At 36.4% G+C, this 20,849-nt stretch overlaps 1 protein-coding gene across 1 annotated transcript in view; it reads right to left on the bottom strand.

Moving 5' to 3' along the window:
• LOC103087464 (bifunctional heparan sulfate N-deacetylase/N-sulfotransferase 4) overlaps positions 1–20,849 on the bottom strand; it is a 281,711-nt gene that overhangs the window by 236,157 nt on the left and 24,705 nt on the right. Inside the window, exon 2 of the mRNA XM_007454855.1 lies at positions 4,356–5,580. Within this exon, the coding sequence (XP_007454917.1) occupies positions 4,356–5,333 (978 nt within the window). The 5' untranslated portion in view covers positions 5,334–5,580. The remainder of the gene's footprint in view (positions 1–4,355; positions 5,581–20,849) is intronic.

Raw genomic sequence — 20,849 nt, 5'->3', positions numbered from 1 at the left:
GAAAGAGTCAAACGAATTAGCCAGCTAGCCACTTATTTTGGACTTCAGGTTTATAACATAGATTTTTTTTTCCCTCTATTTTTGCCTCTGACTCAAAATATACATATCACTTGTTTTGAGACAAAACTCAAAACTATCCTTAAATTGTTCATTTTTAAAGTAGTAAGTTCAATTCTGAGACTAATTAGTTCTGCACTCACCAAACAGTTAAAAAACAGTGTAATGATTGTCAATATAATATTTTCAAATCAGGTCTAAGATTACTTATTACATATGTTGAGACATAATTAGATGTATGGGAAAAAACTGTTTCACCACCTAATTTTGGAGTTGACTCATGTACATGAAGATGATAAGTGACAGTTAAGGTCAGTGATTATTTAAGGACACAGTTTCAGCTTGGGTCATTAGGGCATCTGTTGCCTTCTCATAAGAAGTTGGACTTGAGATAGCTTTTGAAATATGAGTAGATTCAAGGAAAGTATTTTAGCGAAGGCTTAGAAGCTGAGAAAAGAGGTGAACGTAAACACTATCAATCCATCGCAGGGGAACAGACCGTGAGCCAGCCTAACAGAAACAGTGTGTATTGAGTAGTAGTAAGAATAGATGTTGAAAAGGTAAATTGAGCTGGATTACATAGGACCTTAAAATAAAGTCTGGATTTCTCAGGCAGATAATGTCTTAAATATAGTCTTATACAGAGTAGATGTCCAATGAATAAATGGATGCATTTCTTCAAGAAATCTAAAGACATATAAAATGCTAATAATGGTGACTTGTTGCCAACAGAGAGAATAATGACAGGTCAACAGAACTGATGAAAGCACCAGAATTCTTTATAGCATCAATAATATATTTGATTTCATTTCCAGTGTGGAAGCTTACATTCACCATCGAGAAAGAGCATTTATTCTGTCTTAGGGAAACTATGAAAAAAAGAACATATTTTCTCAATTCTATCAAATTTCTATGACTATACCAAGTGTTAACAACCGAGGGTAAAACACTGTTCATAGAAATCAGGTTAGTGGTCTGCAAGAAGACTTTTTAAATTAAGTTTTTAATAATCAGGATGGCCCTTGATTATTTTACTTTTCTCTAAAAAATGCATTATCACTCAACTGATATCACTTTGGGAATGAACATTACCTACACATAAGGCCATGATGAAAACAAGAGCTGCTTTCAAAACCAAGAAAGAGTAAATTCAAGTGTATGAGACATCACCCTCCATAGGGTGATGAAGGTCAACCTGCTAATAGAGCTTTTCATGATGGCCTTGAGGACCACACAGAAATATTAACAAGTGAAAACATGACGATATTTTCTGACTTCATTCATAGCCATTATTTCACAATCTTTCAAAATACAATTAGTTTCTACAAGTTTCTATACATTAAATTTCACTCATATCTTGAATTTTTAGATACACAGTGAAATTTAACAGTCAGATGACAGTTACTGAAACTGAGCTTAATTTTGCTTGCCTTAGAAATGAACATATTAATTTCTATATCAGTGGCTTTCGTCAGATGAGGGCATGATGAAATAAGCTAAAGCACACAAATCTCAAAAAAAAAAAAAAAAACCTAGCTATATTGTAGTTTAGATATGGCAGAACCATGTAGTGGAAAGAATATGGACTTTCAAGTTCAGTTGAAAAACTTGCATTCTTTTCACTGCATCAAATTCTGTGCCTTAAAAACACTAATTCTTTAACAGTATGATCCAGAATCTCTACCTCAAAGTGAGAAAATTGGCTCAAATAATAATATGCGGGTATATGTTTTGTCCATAGAGTGCGGTGGTGCTGCAGTCAAGGCCATGTTTGAATTTGTTGTTGATTGCTCCCAGCTCTGTGCTCCTACTCCAATTGTGGAAGTGGCCTGGGGAAGGTCCAATCATGCACATAGCCAAGGTTTTTCAACCCTAACCCTCCAGCTTTCCTCAATTTGTTCTATTGAGGAACAGCATACTTCTACTCTCTAATTTAGAATAATATAGAAAAATGTCACTAGCTATCCAATACCCTCGCTCTGGAAAATTTGGGGGAGATTTTGAGGGAAGATGGATTTCTCCTCATCCATCAGTGTGTAAAGAAATCTTACACCACCAGAAAAGGAACATGAGGATGAAGAACTGGTAGTATGCAGAGCTTTTCTACACACAGTTCAAGATTCTTTCCCACAGAATCATATTCAACCAAAAAATAAGAGTCAAAAGAGAAATCAAATTCCCAAGACTAGAACTATAATTTTTATATTGAAAAACAGTATTCTCTATTGACCTATAAGTAACCCAACAAGTTATTTCAGTTCCAGTCAAGTTTCTGATATTCTTTGGTTAATAGTTCTGAGCAAGAACCAGATACAACACCCAAAGGGGCAGAAAAGAGTATTTTCTTCAAAGTGACAGTTAACTTAGCATGGGCACATGTGTGTGTGTTTGTGTGTGTGTGTGTGTATAGAATATACAATTAGTATACATATGCACATACATACACACTATATATATATCTATACATATATATATATATACACACGCAACTTTTCCGATTCTTTATCTGTCTGTGGCATTATTCCAGCCTTTGTTAAATTTTGGTATTCTGTTATTTTGTTTGGGGTTATGTCACTCAAGAAGTCCTCAGTAATCCTTGAATATTAGATGAGTAGTGGTGAATAGCTATTTGTTTTCTATTGAGAATAAGTGATGGAGCTGAATTTGAGGCGGAAAAATTTGTTAAGAGTTATAAAGAACTTTTTCAATTCATACAGTTTATTAGACTAAAATTAGCAAACTTTTCCTTTCAGGGTTTCAGGATAGGAATCACTCAGAGAACCATTTGAAGCACATGACCTTGCCTTAAGTTTTTGATTTTAAAATTAAAATAAAACTAGAGGGCTTCCCTGGTGGCGCAGTGGTTGCGAGTCCGCCTGCCGATGCAGGGGACACAGGTTCGTGCCCCGGTCTGGGAAGATCCCACATGCCGCGGAGCGGCTGGGTCCGTGAGCCATGGCCGGTGAGCCTGCGCGTCCGGAGCCTGTGCTCCACAATGGGAGAGGCCACAACAGTGAGAGGCCCGCGTACCGCAAGAAAAAATAAATAAATAAATAAAAATAAATAAAACTAGAATTTACATTAATTAAAAGGAATAGTAAATACAAAAAAGCGTAAGTAAAAAAAAAAAGAAAAATCTAGACAGAATTCAAGAGGGATCACTTAATCCCTTTACAACAATACTCAAAATAAAACATTTGGATCCCAGTCAAGTGATACTTCATTCAGTGGCTCATTAAAAACAGAGTTCACTGGTCCACATGTAATTTGAAGATTTTTAAAAAGTTAACTTATTTCACTGGGTTTAATAATACTTTATTATAATGGTCATAAGGTGTTAGGATGGGGAAAAAAAGCTGTTATATTGAGGTCTCATCCTTGGAGGATAAAAAGCCTAACAGCAGAAATACAAAAAAGATGACATGATCTTAACAATCTCTAGTTCCTTTATTATTCTAAGCTGTATTCTATTATTTTTGTTTATATGCTTGCTAAAATTACTTGTTCACAGAAAGAATTTAATTATATATAAAACAAGATAGGCACAAGTGAAAATCTTGAATCAAGATGATAAAAAAGGGAATTATTCTCTGAATTACCTACCCACCTTAGTAAAACATATTTGGCTTTTCCTTTATCTGATAGCAATTACAGGGTGAATTTGTTATACTGAAGCCAATTTCACCTTAGCCTAGAAGTGCTACCAGTTAACACTGCTGTGTTACCCCAAATGACGTGATAATAGAGATAGTGATGGTAGCTCCTGAGGTCAAGTCCAATATCACATCCCTTAAAAACTTTTTTTTTTCATATCTATATTTACAAATGTATATATAGACAAGCACTATGCTTACTTGTTATATAAAAGTCTTGGGCTGCTTCTCTATCTTATATTTTAACCACCATTGTCAAACCTAAGTAGGGCAGGAGGATATGTCCAGCGATAGATTTTCATGACTGTATTAGTCTTACTGCTACAAACTGCAACATGTGTGGAGTAATGGAGGCTGTTCTATGGGGTGCTGGCTGGGATGGGTAAAATCTAAAAGAGGCAAGGAGATTAAGTTCAAATACTCTTTAGGATATTTTAGTTCTATGCCCCTCTGAAGCATTTTAGGGGTGGGTGAGGAATGGTTAAGGCTTAGTTTAAGTTTTACTTTTAATGCTTATTTTATCTCAAATTTACTGCATTGTAAAGTTTTGAGTAATTAGAAGTCTAAAATATTCAAAATTCTATTTCATCAATACCACAAAGTTAGTGAAAGAAAAATAATCATGTGATTTATAAATGTTCTTACCTTTACATCTTTGACATTCATCCTTGTTCCTTCCTTCCCAACAAAGATATCATCAATGTCCACAAGGATATACCTGTCCAAAGACAATGTCAGTCTCTTCCCTGACAAGAAGGAGATGGCATCTATGAAGATGAGCTTGTGCAGCCAAAAGTTTAAGTTGTTGCCAAAGAGAACTCGCTGAATTCCATCATGAAGCCCCAGATCCTGAATCACTGTCGCATAGAGTGGTTTACTGGAGAATGATGAAAGGGATTTTTCTGTCTGTAATTGAGTTAAAAGCACAGGCTGGTAGGTTGAATGATTATACTGGAAAATTGTCCAGTCTTCCCCAGGAAGAGGGCCTTTCTCAACCTTAGGGGCTTTGGTAATATGCAGCAAAGGAGACTGAGGGTTGACAAAACAGTCCTTCAGAGCTAGATTATTGAAAAGGTTTAATGGAAAACCTTTTAATTGTGTACTTGGTGAGCTGTTTTCATTGGCTTTATGAAAACCAATTATACTAACACTGTATTCCACACAGTATTTTTCTAAAAGCTCTCGATTCCACGAGTCCATGCTGACATACTTCAGAATATTTTCATAAATAACTAAAATATATTTCCCTCTACCATTATCTGTTAGAGGGGGTATGTCTCCCTTGCCAGGGGCAATGACCATATGGAACTGAAATCGGCTGGACTCCAAGATAGCGATAATATCTTGACCAAGTTGAGAGTACTGGCTCTCCACAAACAGGAGGACAGTAGGATCAGTTTTGGATGTATCAATAGGTTTAACTGTCTTCAGCTCCACTGACCGATATGGTAGAATTTTAATGTCAGTACATTCTGCTGCTGCAGTGGTTTCCATAAGTGTCATTTCCTGTTTATAGCCAGAGTAGAGGAAATAGGCAGAAATGACAATGCTCACCAAGCAAAAGGTGGCTAAGAGAACAATCAATGTTCGAAAACTTCTCCGAAGCTTCACAACAAGATTCATTTTTTTAAAATACTGCTTTGGAAGCTTTTTCCAAGTTCTTTTCCTAAAGTGCCATCATAAATAAAGTATGAAATGGTACAAATGCTACTTCCCACAAGTTCATGTAACCATTGCAAACCATGTAAAATGTTTGATGGGATTGCAAGCAAGTTAAAGTTGGAAGACAGTTGGACTAGGAAAGTAAAAGTTGAAGAGATTTTGAATATGTCCAATACCAAAGGTTGCTGTAGAGTCCTCTAAACAATACCTGAAAAAGAGGAGAAATATAATGACTAAAACAAAAATAGTAATATAAGTATTTACGTGTATACCTGTGCTGATATATAAGAAACACACATATTAAAGATAAATTTAGTATGTTAATATGCTAAAATATTAATAACCCAATGTTTACAGTGTAGATTTTATTACTTAGAATGTAGTAGATTTTTTTCATGTCTTCAAGAACACAGACCCTATTTAATTTTGCCAAAATATCCATCTATATAGAAATACTGATTGAGATCATTTTTCAAACTAGTCACCTCAAAAAGAAAAAGGTAAGAAATAAAGTTTTAGTGTACAATGGTAAAACCATAAAACTTATGGTAAAACCATAAAATCATAAATGGTAAAACCACCTTTTTTAAAACCATAAAACTTGCTTCTGCAAGGCTGGTAGACATTATATACATACAGAATTAGGAAATCAGGTACCCGTGTGGGGTTTGGAGCAGTGCTTTTAAGTATCACTTAACATGCCTTTAAGTATCTACTGAGGTATCTGGAGTTTTAAGGTGAGGGGATGCTTTTGTCTCAAATACATAGTAGTTACAGGTTTTTCTCTTTAGTAACATTCTTTTCTGAAGTCACAGGGAGACACCTGGCCTTCTTCAGCATAACAGCCAAAATAGAGAGGATTTCTCTTTCACCATTCTTAGAAGCAAAGTGAGAGAGAAGCTATGGGAGAAAGAACAAAATGAGAAGAGGATCTTAGATCTTTTTAATGAAACAGAGGCCAGAAACCTAGATGAGAAGAAAAATCTTGACATGTTTTTCTCAAAGCACATTCCTAAATTTGGCTGATTTCTCTAATTAGAATTAAAATTGTTTTCGATTATTACATTTTGTCCAACAGTCAAGTGTTCTACTTCCCTTATCAATTTCTTTTAAAAAGAAAAATAAATAGAAAAAGAGAAAAAAAATTAAAAAGCATTAACCCCAGCTTTTCCAAATTGCTTCACCACAAATGGACATAATTTTCCATTATTTTTGACTCTGAGTTTTAGTGAATTCCTTCCTATACAAATTTTCTTCATTCTCCTCAAAACTGTGTTAGACTAATTATGGAATTTTCTATTTCCCAGTTTACCAAAATAGCGTCCCTAGGAAAGTAACCAAAATAGGTTATGTTTTTAATCTATGATACATATACTTTAATGTGTGTATTATTGATGTACTATATCATAGACAATCAAATCAGAGTGTTTTGTAATATGAGTTGTATATCCCATCACACTGCAAATATTTTGTGAGTTTCTTTTTTATTTTTTAATTTGAAGAAACTGAATAATGATTAAAAAATATTAGATTAAATGATTAAACATAGTATTATATCGCTTTATTTTTATGTTCTGAAACACATTTTTTCTACTTAGTAATTTAAATTTTAAAAATCAACAATAAGTTGAAATAACATTTGTTTTTGTCTTAGATTTTGGAAACAAAAATTTAAAACAATCTCAAAAGTACATGAGTTAAAAATTTTAAATTTCTACCAAACATTTTACTTCTTCAGATTCCAAATATATAAGTAGGCCTGAATTTTCCCCTTTGAAATAGTGAGCCAATTTAAAAAATCTCTCCAGTGATTTCAAATTCACTTTAAAGGAAAATTAACTCCACATGCTAGGGACTTACTAATACATAATTTTTAAGATAATTATTTTTTTATCAGACATAATTTTTAAGATAATTATTTGCTCCCCAAAACCTTTCAATTTTTTTAAAGTTCTGTTCCTTTTGAATACATTGAATTATTTTACTAAAAAGAAATAAAATACAGTGATAAAAAGGCTTAGGTTTGGTATAAAATATATAAACCAATTATGGTCTACCCTCTACTTTTATGTACGTTTGAAAATGTTCATAAAGTACATTTTAAAATAAAAATCAAATTAAATTATATATATAAAATAAATATTGAAAGAGATTTGGAATTTGCCAAAGAAAGTTATCCAGTCTTTATTATATTCCTTCCCAGACTTCTCCAAGCTCATGTATTTGATTAAAAAATCCATTTAAGGAGACATGGAATCAGTCCCACTCCCACCCCACCACACTCCACCCCCGCATCACTCCACAAAAGTAGAAATCTAATCCACATACTTTGGTGGTTTGTTTAGTATTTTCAGAATGCATTCAATCAGGAATTTGAAAAGAAACTAAGTGCATGCTAAGTTAATATTTGTTAAATCCTTATCTATTCTGACATCAAATATGTGACTTTTATTTTTGAATATACAAAGTATGAGATGTCAGTTTTGCATATTAGAACAGCTCATTCTAATATGCAATAGTGAAAAGGAAATAAGCATATGGAACTAGAATCTGCCAACCAAAAGAATAAATAAAATTTAAATGTGACATTTATTTAAAATTAATATTCAGTTAGAAGAATGATAGATGCAGATTACCACCACTGTAGATATATGTTTCACTCTGTGTTTGTGTGCGTGTATGTGTGTGTGTGTTAATTGAATGAGTTATACCTCCCATTCAATCCTCCTGTTTATTCTTCCCTAGCAAAAACTGGCCAGTGGAGGTGAGGAAGCCTGAGCAATAAAAGATAATGTAACAAGGAAATTTACTTATGTCCTATGCCTGAAATAAGAAATGATATGGTATGCCAGAGATATAGTATATATATTTGGGGAGGGGAAAAATTTCCCCCCTAGTTCACTTGGTTCATTGGGGTGTTCTAACAATTAAAATGAAAAAAAAAGAAAAGAAAGAAAGAAAGCAGGAGAAAAACAAAGTTAATTTCATACGTATGGAGGACTCATAGATACAGGACATAAGAAGTGACCAAAGGAGGAGGGGGGAAGATGGCGGAAGAGTAAGACGCGGAGATCACCTTCCTCCCCACAGATACATCAGAAATACATCTACACGTGGAACAACTCCTACAGAACACCTACTGAACGCTGGCAGAAGACCTCAGACCTCCCAAAAGGCAAGAAACTCCCCATGTACCTGGGTAAGGTAAAAGAAAAAAGAAAAAACGAAGACAAAAGAATAGGGACGGTACCTGCACCAGTGGGAGGGAGCTGTGAAGGAAAAAAGGTTCCCACACACTAGGAAGCCCCTTCGCGGGCGGAGACTGCGGGTGGCGGAGGGGGAAAGCTTCGAGGCCGCGGAGGAGAGCGCAGCAACAGGGGCGCGGAGGGCAAAGCAGAGAGATTCCCGCACAGAGCATCGGTGCCGACCAGCACTCACCAGCCCGAGAGGCTTGTCTGCTCACTGGCTGGGGCGGGCGGGGCTGGGAGCTGAGGCTCGGGCTTCAGTCGGCGTGAACACAGCCTGCAGGGAGTTAGTGCACCAGGGCTAGCCGAGAGGGAGTCCGGGAAAAGGTCTGGACCTGCTGAAGAGACAAGAGACTTTTTCTTCCCTCTTTGTTTCCTGGTGCACGAGCAGAGGAGATTAAGAGCGCTGCTTACTGAAGCTCCAGAGACGGGCGTGAGCCACGGCTAACAGCGCAGACCCGAGAGACGGGCATGAGACGCTAAGGCTGCTGCTGCCGCCACCAAGAAGCCTGTGTGTGAGCACAGGTCACTATCCACACCTCCCTTCCGGGGAGGCTGTGCAGTCCGCCACTGCCAGGGTCCTGGGATTCAGGGAGAACTTCCCCGGTAGAACGCACGGTGCGCCTCAGGCTGGTGTGACGTCACGCCGGCGCGACGTCACGCCGGCCTCTGATGCCGCAGGCTCGCCCCGCACTCCGTACCCCTCCCTCCCCCTGGCCTGAGTGAGCCAGAGTCCCCGGATAAGCGGCTCCTTTAACCCCGTCCTGTCTGGACAAAGGACACACGCCCTCCAGTGACCTACACGCAGAGGCAGGGCCAAATCCAAAGCTGAGCCCCGGGAGCTGTGCGAACAAAGAGAAAGGGAAATCTCTCCCAGCAGCCTCAGGAGCAGTGGATTAAATCTGCACAATCAACTTGATGTACCCTGCATCTGTGGAATACCTGAATAGACAACGAATCATCCCAAATTGAGGAGAGCAAGATTTATTATTTTTTCCCCTTTTCCTCTTTTTGTGAGTGTGTATGTGTATGCTTCTGTGTGAGATTTTGTCTGTATAGCTTTGCTTTCACCATTTGTCCTAGGGTTCTATCCATCCGTTTTTTTTTCTTGCAGCCTGCAAAAAGGTGAACCCAATCACAGTAAGATAAGCAAAATGAGAAGACAGAAAAACACACAGCAGATGAAGGAGCAGGATAAAAACCCACCAGACCTAACAAATGAAGAGGAAATAGGCAGTCTACCTGAAAAAGAGTTCAGAATAATGATAGTAAAGATGATCCAAAATCTTGGAAATAGAATGGACAAAATGCAAGAAGCAGTTAACAAGGACCTAGAAGAAATAAAGATGAAACAGACAATGATGAACAACACAATAAATGAAATGAAAAATACTCTAGATGGGATCAATAGCAGAATAAATGAGGCAGAAGAACGGATAAGTGACCTGGAAGATAAAATAGTGGAAATAACTACTGCAGAGCAGAATAAAGAAAAAAGAATGAAAAGAACTGAGGACAGTCTCAGAGACCTCTGGGACAACATTAAACGCACCAACATTCGAATTATAGGGGTTCCAGAAGAAGAAGAGAAAAAGAAAGGGACTGAGAAAATATTTGAAGAGATTATAGTTGAAAACTTCCCTAATATGGGAAAGGAAATCGTTAATCAAGTCCAGGAAGCACAGAGAGTCCCATACAGGATAAATTCAAGGAGAAATACGCCAAGACACATATTAATCAAACTGTCAAAAACTAAATACAAAGAAAGCATATTAAAAGCAGCAAGGGAAAAACAACAAATAACACACAAGGGAATCCCCATAAGGTTAACAGCTGATCTCTCAGCAGAAACTCTACAAGCCAGAAGGGAGTGGCAGGACATACTGAAAGTGATGAAGGAGAAAAACCTGCAACCAAGATTACTCTACCCAGCAAGGATCTCATTCAGATTTGATGGAGAAATTAAAACCTTTACAGACAAGCAAAAGCTGAGAGAGTTCAGCACCACCAAACCAGCTTTACAACAAATGCTAAAGGAACTTCTCTAGACAAAAACACAAGAGAAGGAAAAGTCCTATAATAACGAACCCAAAACAATTTAGAAAATGGGAATAGGAACATACATATCGATAATTACCTTAAATGTAAATGGACTAAATGCTCCCACCAAAAGACACAGATTGGCTGAATGGATACAAAAACAAGACCCATATATATGCTGTCTACAAGAGACCCACTTCAGACCTAGAGACACATACAGACTGAAAGTAAGGGGATGGAAAAAGATATTCCATGCAAATGGAAACCAAAAGAAAGCTGGAGTAGCAATTCTCATATCAGACAAAATAGACTTTAAAATAAGGACTATCAGAAGAGACAAAGAAGGACACTACATAATGATTAAGGGATCGATCCAAGAAGAAGATATAAAAATTGTAAATATTTATGCACCCAACATAGGAGCACCTCAATGCATAAGGCAAATACTAACATCCATAAAAGGGGAAATTGACAGTAACACATTCATAGTAGGAGTCTTTAACACCCCACTTTCACCAATGGACAGATCATCCAAAAGGAAATTAAATAAGGAAACACAAGCTTTACATGATAACATTAAACAAGATGGACTTAATTGATATTTATAGGACATTCCATCCAAAAACAACAGAATACACATTTTTCTCAAGTGCACATGGAACATTCTCCAGGATAGATCATACCTTGGTTCACAGATAAAGCCTTGGTAAATTTAAGAAAATTGAAATTGTGTCAAGTATCTTTTCCGACCACAATGGTATGAGACTAGATATCAATTACAGGAAAAGAGCTGTAAAAAATACAAACACATGGAGGCTAAACAATACACTACTTAATAACGAAGTGATCACTGAAGAAATCAAAGAGGAAATCAAAAAATACCTAGAAACAAATGACAATGGAGACACGACAACTCAAAACCTATGGGATGCAGCCAAAGCATTTCTAAGAGGGAAGTTTATAGCAATACAATCCTACCTTATGGAACAGGAAACATCTCGAATAAACAACCTAACGTTGCACCTAAAGCAACTAGAGAAAGAAGAACAAAAAAACCCCCAAGTTAGCAGAAGGAAAGAAATCATAAAGATCAGATCAGAAATAAATGAAAAAGAAATGAAGGAAATTATAGCAAAGATCAATAAAACTAAAAGCTGGTTCTTTGAGAAGATAAACAAAATTGATAAACCATTAGCCAGACTCATCAAGAAAAAAAGGGAGAAGACTCAAATCAATAGAATCAGAAATGAAAAAGGAGAAGTAACAACTGACACTGCAGAAATACAGAGGATCATGAGAGATTACTACAAGCAACTCTATGCCAATAAAATGGACAACCTGGAAGAAATGGACAAATTCTTAGAAATGCACAAACTGCCAAGACTGAATCAGGAAGAAATAGAAAATATGAACAGACCAATCACAAACACTGAAATTGAAACTGTGATTAAAAATCTTCCAACAAACAAAAGCCCAGGACCAGATGGCTTCACAGGCGAATTCTATCAAACATTTAGAGAAGAGCTAACACCTATTCTTCTCAAACTCTTCCAAAATATAGCAGAGGGAGGAACACTCCCAAACTCATTCTACGAGGCCACCATCACCTTGATACCAAAACCAGACAAGGATGTCACAAAGAAAGAAAACTACAGGCCAATATCACTGATGAACATAGATGCAAAAATCCTCAACAAAATACTAGCAAACAGAATCCAACAGCACATTAAAAGGATCATACACCATGATCAAGTGGGGTTTATTCCAGGAATGCAAGGATTCTTCAATATACGCAAATCTATCAATGTGATTAACCATATTAACAAATTGAAGGAGAAAAACCATATGATCATCTCAATAGATGCAGAGAAAGCTTTTGACAAAATTCAACACCCATTTATGATAAAAACCCTGCAGAAAGTAGGCATAGAGGGAACTTTCCTCAACATAATAAAGGCCATATATGACAAACCCACAGCCAACATCATCCTCAATGGTGAAAAACTGAAAAACTGAAACCATTTCCATTAAGATAAGGAACAAGACAAGGTTGCCCACTCTCACCACTCTTATTCAATATTGGAAGTTTTAGCCACAGCAATCAAAGAAAAGGAAATAAAAGGAATCCAAATCAGAAAAGAAGAAGTAAAGCTGTCGCTGTTTGCAGATGACGTGACAATATACATAGAGAATCCTAAAGATGCTACCAGAAAACTACTAGAGATAATCAATGAATTTGGTAAAGTAACAGGATACAAAATTAATGCACAGAAATCTCTGGCATTCCTATACACTAATGATGAAAAATCTGAAAGTGAAATCAAGAAAACACTCCCATTTACCATTGCAACAAAAGGAATAAAACATCTAGGAATAAACCTACCTAAGGAGACAAAAGACCTGTATGCAGAAAATTATAAGACACTGATGAAAGAAATTAAAGATGATACAAATAGATGGCGAGATATACCATGTTTTTGGATTGGAAGAATCAACATTGTGAAAATGACTCTACTACCCAAAGCAATCTACTGATTCAATGCAATCCGTATCAAACTACCACTGGCATTTTTCACAGAACTAGATCAAAAAAATTTCGAAACAATAAATGCTGAAGAGGGTGTGAAGGAAAGGGAACACTCTTCCACTGCTGGTGGGAATGTGAATTGGTACAGCCACTATGGAGAACAGTATGGAGGTTACTTAAAAAACTACAAATAGAACTACCATATGACCCAGCAATCCCACTACTGGGCATATACCCTGAGAAAACCATAATTCAAAAAGAGTCATGTACCAAAATGTTCATTGCAGCTCTATTTACAATAGCCAGGAGATGGAAACAACCTAAGTGTTCATCGTATGAATGGATAAAGATGTCGCACATATATACAATGGATTATTACTCAGCCATAAAAAGAAACGAAATTGAGTGATTTGTAGTAAGGTGGATGGACCTAGAGTCTGTCATACAGAGTGAAGTAAATGAGAAAGAGAAAGACAAATACCATATGCTTACACATATATATGGAATCTAAGAAAAAAAAAATGTCATGAAGAACCTAGGGGTAAGACGGGAATAAAGACACAGACCTACTAGAGAATGGACTTGAGGATATGGCAAGGGGGAAGGGTAAGCTGTGACAAAGTGAGAGAGTGGCATGGACATATATACACTACCAAAGGTAAAATAGATAGCTAGTGGGAAGCAGCCGCATAGCACAGGGAGATCAGCTCGGTGCTTTGTGACCACCTAGAGGGGTGGGGTAGGGAGGGTGGGAGGGAGGGAGATGCAAGAGGGAAGAGATATGGGAACATATGTATATGCATAACTGATTCACTTTGTTATAAAGCAGAAACTAACACACCATTGTAAAGCAATTATACTCCAATAAAGATGTAAAAAAAAAAAAGAAGTGACCAAAGCAAGCAGCTTTTAGGCAAAGAAGCAATAAATTTGAGAGTAATTGACAAGACAAAGACACTTGGGCTTGGGTAGTAGTTCGTGTAGAATCTAAGCAGTTTGTTTACACAGCCTTCTCTACTCTGAATTCCCTATCTCTGGTCATAAAGATGTCTCCTTACTTCCTGCTTCAGGGAAGGTACCTTTCACATGGGAGAGTATTTCCTAATTTCTGGAGACAAAGTAGAGGTAGAGTGTTCTTCTCGCACTGGCTGTTTCTTAAGTAACTTTAATTCCAAATAATCAATATGCCACTTTGGCACATTTGGGGTGGCTGCCCTGAGCCCCAACAATGTATATTGATCTCTGCCCCCAGTTCCTGGCACAGAGCTCCTAAATCCCTTGTAATTTCCTTGGTGATACAAGTGTCTTTCGTCCTAATGAGGTGATACGAGCAGGACCCTGTGGGGCTACTGGGCACAAAAGCTTTCCTGTGCCCCCCATTTATTTGATTACAGGAAATAGTCTTCATTCAGCCTCCATGACCTTCCCTGAGTTCCAACCGGCAGGTTCCAGCAATTGTTCATTAGGGAAGGGAGGGGGTACAAGACAAGGGAGAAACAACACTCAAGAGAAACAATAGTGCAGGCTTGGGGCAAGGTCCTGGTTCCCCAACAAGGGATACACACTATATCTTTGAACTGTTTTGCAAATACTGAAATCCCTACCAGGCGGGAGAAGTTAACGGTTAACATAACCGTAGACCCCAGTCTGTTGGAATCAGAAGGTTGATGATGCTGACTCCCACTCACCTCACCACCAACCAATCAGAAGAATGTCCATGAGCTGATCATGCTCTCTTTGAACCACTACCACTAAACCCCTTACTCCAGGTTGGGACACACAGTTTTGAGGGTATTAGCCCACTGTGGCTCCCTTTGCCTGGCAAAGCAATAAAGCTATTCTTTTCTACTTCACCCAAAATTCTGTCTCAGAGACTTAATTCAGTATCAGGGTACACAGGCTGGAGTCAGCTTCAGAGGCAACAGTTAGTGGGTTCCTGGATGGGAGCTGGGCACCAGAAAGACCAAACAATAGTTAGAAGCTTGGAACTTTCAGCCCAGCCCTATCCTCTAGGAAGTGGAGAGGGGCTAGAAATGACTGATCACGCCAATGCAATGAAGCCTCTATAAAACCCCCCAAAGTACTCCGTTTGGAGAGCTTCCAGGTTTGGGAACACATCCACTCACTGGGAGGGTGACACACCTCCAGCTCTGTGAGGACAGAAGGTCCTACTCTCAGGACTGTGGATCTCTTCATCTAGTTGTTCATCTGTATCCTTTATCATATAATAAACTGGTAAAACTAAGTAGGTGTTTCCTTGAGTTCTGTTTTAGCAAATAATCAAATCCAAGGTGGGGCGTCATGGGGACCTCCGATCTGTAGCCAAGTTGGACAGAGCCAGGGACCTACTACTTGTGATTGGATCTGAAGAGGGGAGCAGTCTTATGGGACTGAGCCCCTAACCTATGGGGTCTGTGCTAACTCCAGTTAGTGTCAAATTTGAATTGTAGGACGCCTGGCTGGAGTCACAAAGCACTGCTTGGTGTGTGTGGGAGAACCTCACACACCTTGTGTTGGAAGTGTTATGAGTGTGATAGTAGTGCGAGTGTAAAGGAGAAACACAGAGGAGGAAAAGTAGATTTTCTATATGCCTATCTAGTACTGTGACCATTTAAAAAAAAAAAAAAAAAGGCAAGGCAAAGTGCAAGGAGGTAGGAACGCCAACTTAAGCATCTTGGTAAGGTCAAATAAGACAATCGAGATTATTTTTAAAGACACATGTATGTTAAATGAGTCATATAAAATTAAGAATATTCATTTAAAGATAATGGTGAAGACATTAAAATGCTGCTCCAAAAGTCTAAAAATTATGTGGCATGTGTTTTTAAGGAGTCTAGGTGATATGTTAAATTTTAATTTTACCTTAATAAAATGCATTGTGAAGGATGAACCTGAGACCAGTTAGCAACGAACTGGCACAAACAGGAGCACTTTGTCCGCTTTCCCCTTCCACCATGATGTTGGTCTTTTGTTACCGAATGAATGGACAAATGTGTGGATGACTGAGTAAACTGCATCTCTGAAGAACTGATATTTCCTCAAGCACCATACCAAGCAAGTTAAATAGACTTTGATCCCAATTCTGCTGAATCTGGCTTTCACATATCCTAATAAATCTATTGTTAAAAATTTGGAAAGGGAGACCTTCTCATTATTTTGGCAACAATATATCCCGAAATTCCAGTTCTGTGATCCCTGTGCAGACTTTGATGAGAAAAAAAGCAAGGTTTTTTTTAGGTGCTGCTTTCCTTGTTCTCACTCTTCTTTTTCTTTCTTTTAACTTCTAATCTTTCAAGTGTGACTCATCATATCAATAGTAGTGGAATAAATAGTTCCCAGAATTTCCCTCTTTTAAGATTAGATAGTATGAATAATTATTGTTCTGTGTATCTGTTTTAAAATCGCTCTTTGACTTATTTCCAAACTGTGTTTATAGATTTTCTAAAATAGTCTGCAAAGTCCATTTACCAAGGGGTCTCAATCATTGTAAATTTTTAGTAATATCAGGTAGCAGCAGAGAAATTAGTGAACAAAGGAACTGCATGTACTAGAGTGATTTTTGGCAAGAAGGAAATTCAGAAGTAAGCCAGGGGCTAAGAACTGCAATGACTGTATGTGTGATTGTTTCTTTCTTGAACATGAACTGATGAACTATACAGACCATCCAAGAGGCTCTTAAAGTTCAGCTGAAATTGAAAAAAAAAGAGAAATTATTTACCAGCATTTAATGAGTAGCTACTACTTGCCAGTCATTATGCTACTTTCTTTGCATTCATCAACCTGTTTAGCCATTATTAGTTTATTTTTAAATGAAGAAATTGAGGTTTAGAGGGTGTAGGAAAAAGACTGAGATTAGACCAGGAGTGATTTGTGATGCTAGAGTTCTATTTTCTCACAGTTGCACTGATGAGAAAAATAAAAATTAAGTTAGTTGAAACCAAACTCTTAACAGTTACTGTAATTAAGTACTTTAACCCAGATATTGGCAAGTTTTATTTCAACTTTAAAAATTCAGATATTCAAAGCTAAAAATATCTAACAAAAATGCAGAAAACATCTATAAGTGAATTGGATCAGATCAAAAGAAGCTGTGTTGTAAGTTGGGGTGACATAAGAATTGCAATAATTTGACCACCTTTGACTTTTCATAATACATGGGGGGAAAACATTTTATCAAGTATCCCATTTCTACATGCTTCATGAGATTTTGTTTGCCCTTAGGAATATTATGAAGAATTAGCTTATATTTCATATAAATAAAGCAGTGTTTTTAATTAAAAACTGTGCTATGTACACAGTTAACCATTCACTCAAGTATATTAATGGCACCTTCAATCTCCAGGGGAGAATTCCAAAATTTATAACCATATTTCAAGAGAGATACTCTTTTTTGTTTTCAAATTATAGGTCAACACCACATGAAAGAAAAGAAAATAGATGAGAATAGAAATATTGATGTACTTCATGAAGTGTAAAGGTAAATAGTGCTTTAGGAAACATGTTTGGTGTGTGTGTGTGTGTGTGTGTGTGTGTGTATTTATTTGTGTTCTGGGTCCCAATGCAAGATTATTTTTTATTCTGAGTCAGGGTCAAAAGTTTTTGTGAAACACTACTCAAGAGAGCACATATAATTCAAATCGTTTAACCTGGTTTTATAAATACTGCAGACGTTTTAGCTGTAGATGAATGTAGTCTCCTATGATTCCAAGTGGTTCCTGAAAATATCCGCTATTGACTCAACAGAACTTGAGACTAGGAATTGGTTGGTTGACATGTAGTTTGGTCACTTGGCACTCCTTTCAGCTTCCAGGACACAAAGTATTGTGATGTTATTCTTGACAACAACCAAAGCCGCATATATAACTTCTTTCAAATAAAGATGTAAAGTGATGAGTAATTGTTATATTTACTCAAAATCAAAGAAGTATACTTATTTTATGATTTTCTGCAATAAGGATATTTTCTACCCTTGTAAATAATCAGTTGACTATTACTTAACTTTTATACATTTCATATTTTCTTGATTTCAGTGACATAATATACACTTATTTCAGTCCTCAAGTGTGCATTTTTATCAGTACAACTCCTAAAAGTGTCATTTCAAACATAATGATAACATTACTACCACCATAGTATATTGTAACATCATATTATACTAGGTACATAGCTCTGAGCTATCAGCTATATTCACACTTCAAAAGGCAACTCAGTTAATAGAAAAGTAAATTTCATTTGATTTCTTTTCTCATCATTTCTTAGAGATATATATAGTGCCTATTTACCATTTTCCTAGGTCTTGTTTTCTAAAGCAGAGAAACAATATGATTTTTCAAAAAGGATCCATTTTTATTAAAATCAAACTATAAATATCTATATATTTATCTTGTTTATCAGAAAAACATGGGAACTTTGAGAAGGAAAATACTAAATGGATATTTATTCTGCTTTACCACATAAGATTTCTAGATAGAGTAGCAGAAATGCTATTTGTGACCAAGTGGGGTGATCTAGTAAAATAATCATTGTGTAAAACTGTTTGTATTTATATTTAAATTTTCATTATTGATTTTTTGCCCTTAACACTATCGAAATAATGATATTTCCAGTATGGTCCAGAATTAAGTAGAATTAAACCACTTTGAAATGCCTGTATCTTTCCTAAAGATTCCTGAAATCCAGACAACTCCCTTAGAAACTTGGGATGACTTTGGATAGATCTGTGGCACCTGTCTCATTTTTGTCTAGATTTCGGGGTAATATTTACAATGGGGTATTCAAAATCAAACTAGGACCAGATAAGCTGTCTAAAATTCAATTTTGGATATGCTTCTATTTTCTCCTTTAGGTAAGAAGCAAAGGCATTCATCCAACATTCATTCAACACATAAATGTATCAACCTTTATTAACAGCCTACTATTTTCCAGGTACATCTACAAATTCAGCTGTATATCATCTCATCATAAAAAAATAAAAAACCTAACTTATTTTGCTTTCATTTGTTCTTAATTTCTTCTCTATTTACTATCTATTTTTCTTTCATTTCTAGAAAGTCTTTTTTTACTTTTTTAACACTGGATATAAAACTTGTGCTAACGAATTTACTGTGAAGTGGCCATTAATCAGCCAATCTATGTGAAAATATTTCCATTTCCTATCACCATTTTATTTTCTCTCCATATAAACAATTTACATGGGAGCTACAAAAGATGACTGAGGAAATACAATGGTTTGCTTCCTTATTTAGATATAATCTTAACCATTTTCTCTCAAAAGTAGGCTCTTTTTCTATAAATTGTCTCATCTACAAAGGTGAAATGAAAAAATTTTTTAAAACTGACACTACTACTTTCTTTGTGCAAGTTATTAAATAAATCTCATTACAAAAGCATGAAAAATTTTAAAACCTAGGAAAATAAAAATGAAATGAACATTGCTTAACAAAAACCTCTCATATATTTCTTCCTAGTGTCTTCTCGATATGTAGTTTGTAATCTGGTTTTATGTAGCTGTGATTACACGACAAACATAATTTTTATCCTACCTTTTAACTTAAAATTATAACATAACTAATTATAATAAAAGGAACACGTGATTGAGAAGTCCTTCTTATATCCATCATTGTTTTTCTCATTTCTTTTCCCCCAACTATATACACTCTGATGATTTCAATAACTTTTTAAACCTGGTAGACCCACCACCTAACTCCTCAATTTACACTACAAAGAAAATAGAAAGTGAGGGTTGAACCAGCTAAACATCACCCAAGGAGCCAAACTGACTCTCATCAATGTTTCCCAAACCTAAGGAAGTATCATTTTACTTACTTACTTGCTTCCTGGTTCTGTGGAAAATATATATCTCTTTTAAAGTTATTTTATTTCCTTTCACCCCTAAGTCTTTTCTAGAACTTTAACCTCTCTTTTCTGAGGATTTAGTTAAAAACTGGGGATAATCATGTTAGTAATTCACTATAAACAGCGTTTGCATATGTTTTGTCTGGCAATTACAATATTTTAATATCTGAATGGCTTTAGTCGCCACCATTTGCTCACTAATTTAAGTCTATCTGCCCGTCCTGTATTTATTTTAGTTTAAGACTATAATCCTCTTCACAAATTTAACTCACACCTGTGTTCATACAAGTTCCTCTCACAGTTGCCCCCTACCGCAGCCCTAGCTACTGCCTTAATCTTTCTCTGCGCCTTTAAAGTCAAACTTTTTGAAGGTTTTCTTTTGCAAAATTCTTTCATCTTGTTATTCCTGCACTTTACATGTTGACCCATTTGCAGTTCTGGAATGACCAATGCTGTCTCTCCTATTTCTAAGTTTGACCAGCTCTGTTTCACTTTTAGAGATTCAGTTTAGATAAAGCCACAACAAGAAAATCACTCTCCCTCCCCTGCCTTGCAAACGTTAGTTTAAATGAGTTTAAATTTAATTACTCATGAATTCCCATGAAGCCAGGGACTGTGATTTATTCAGAATTGAATCTTCAGCACCCTGTAGACCACCTTGTAAGTCATATGTTAACAAAAAAACATTCAATGACACTTAATGGTGGTCAGGCGGACTTTACTCAAGACCACTGTGATAGGTATAGGGACCACTGCAATGGGGTTTTATAGTGGTGGAGAGAGATGGGCTCAACTCCGAATACAGTATGG

Source organism: Lipotes vexillifer, unplaced genomic scaffold, assembly GCF_000442215.2.
Source record: "Lipotes vexillifer unplaced genomic scaffold, Lipotes_vexillifer_v1.1 scaffold577, whole genome shotgun sequence".
Taxonomy (NCBI): Eukaryota; Metazoa; Chordata; class Mammalia; order Artiodactyla; family Lipotidae; genus Lipotes; species Lipotes vexillifer.
This window is presented reverse-complemented; position numbering and strand designations above follow the sequence as displayed.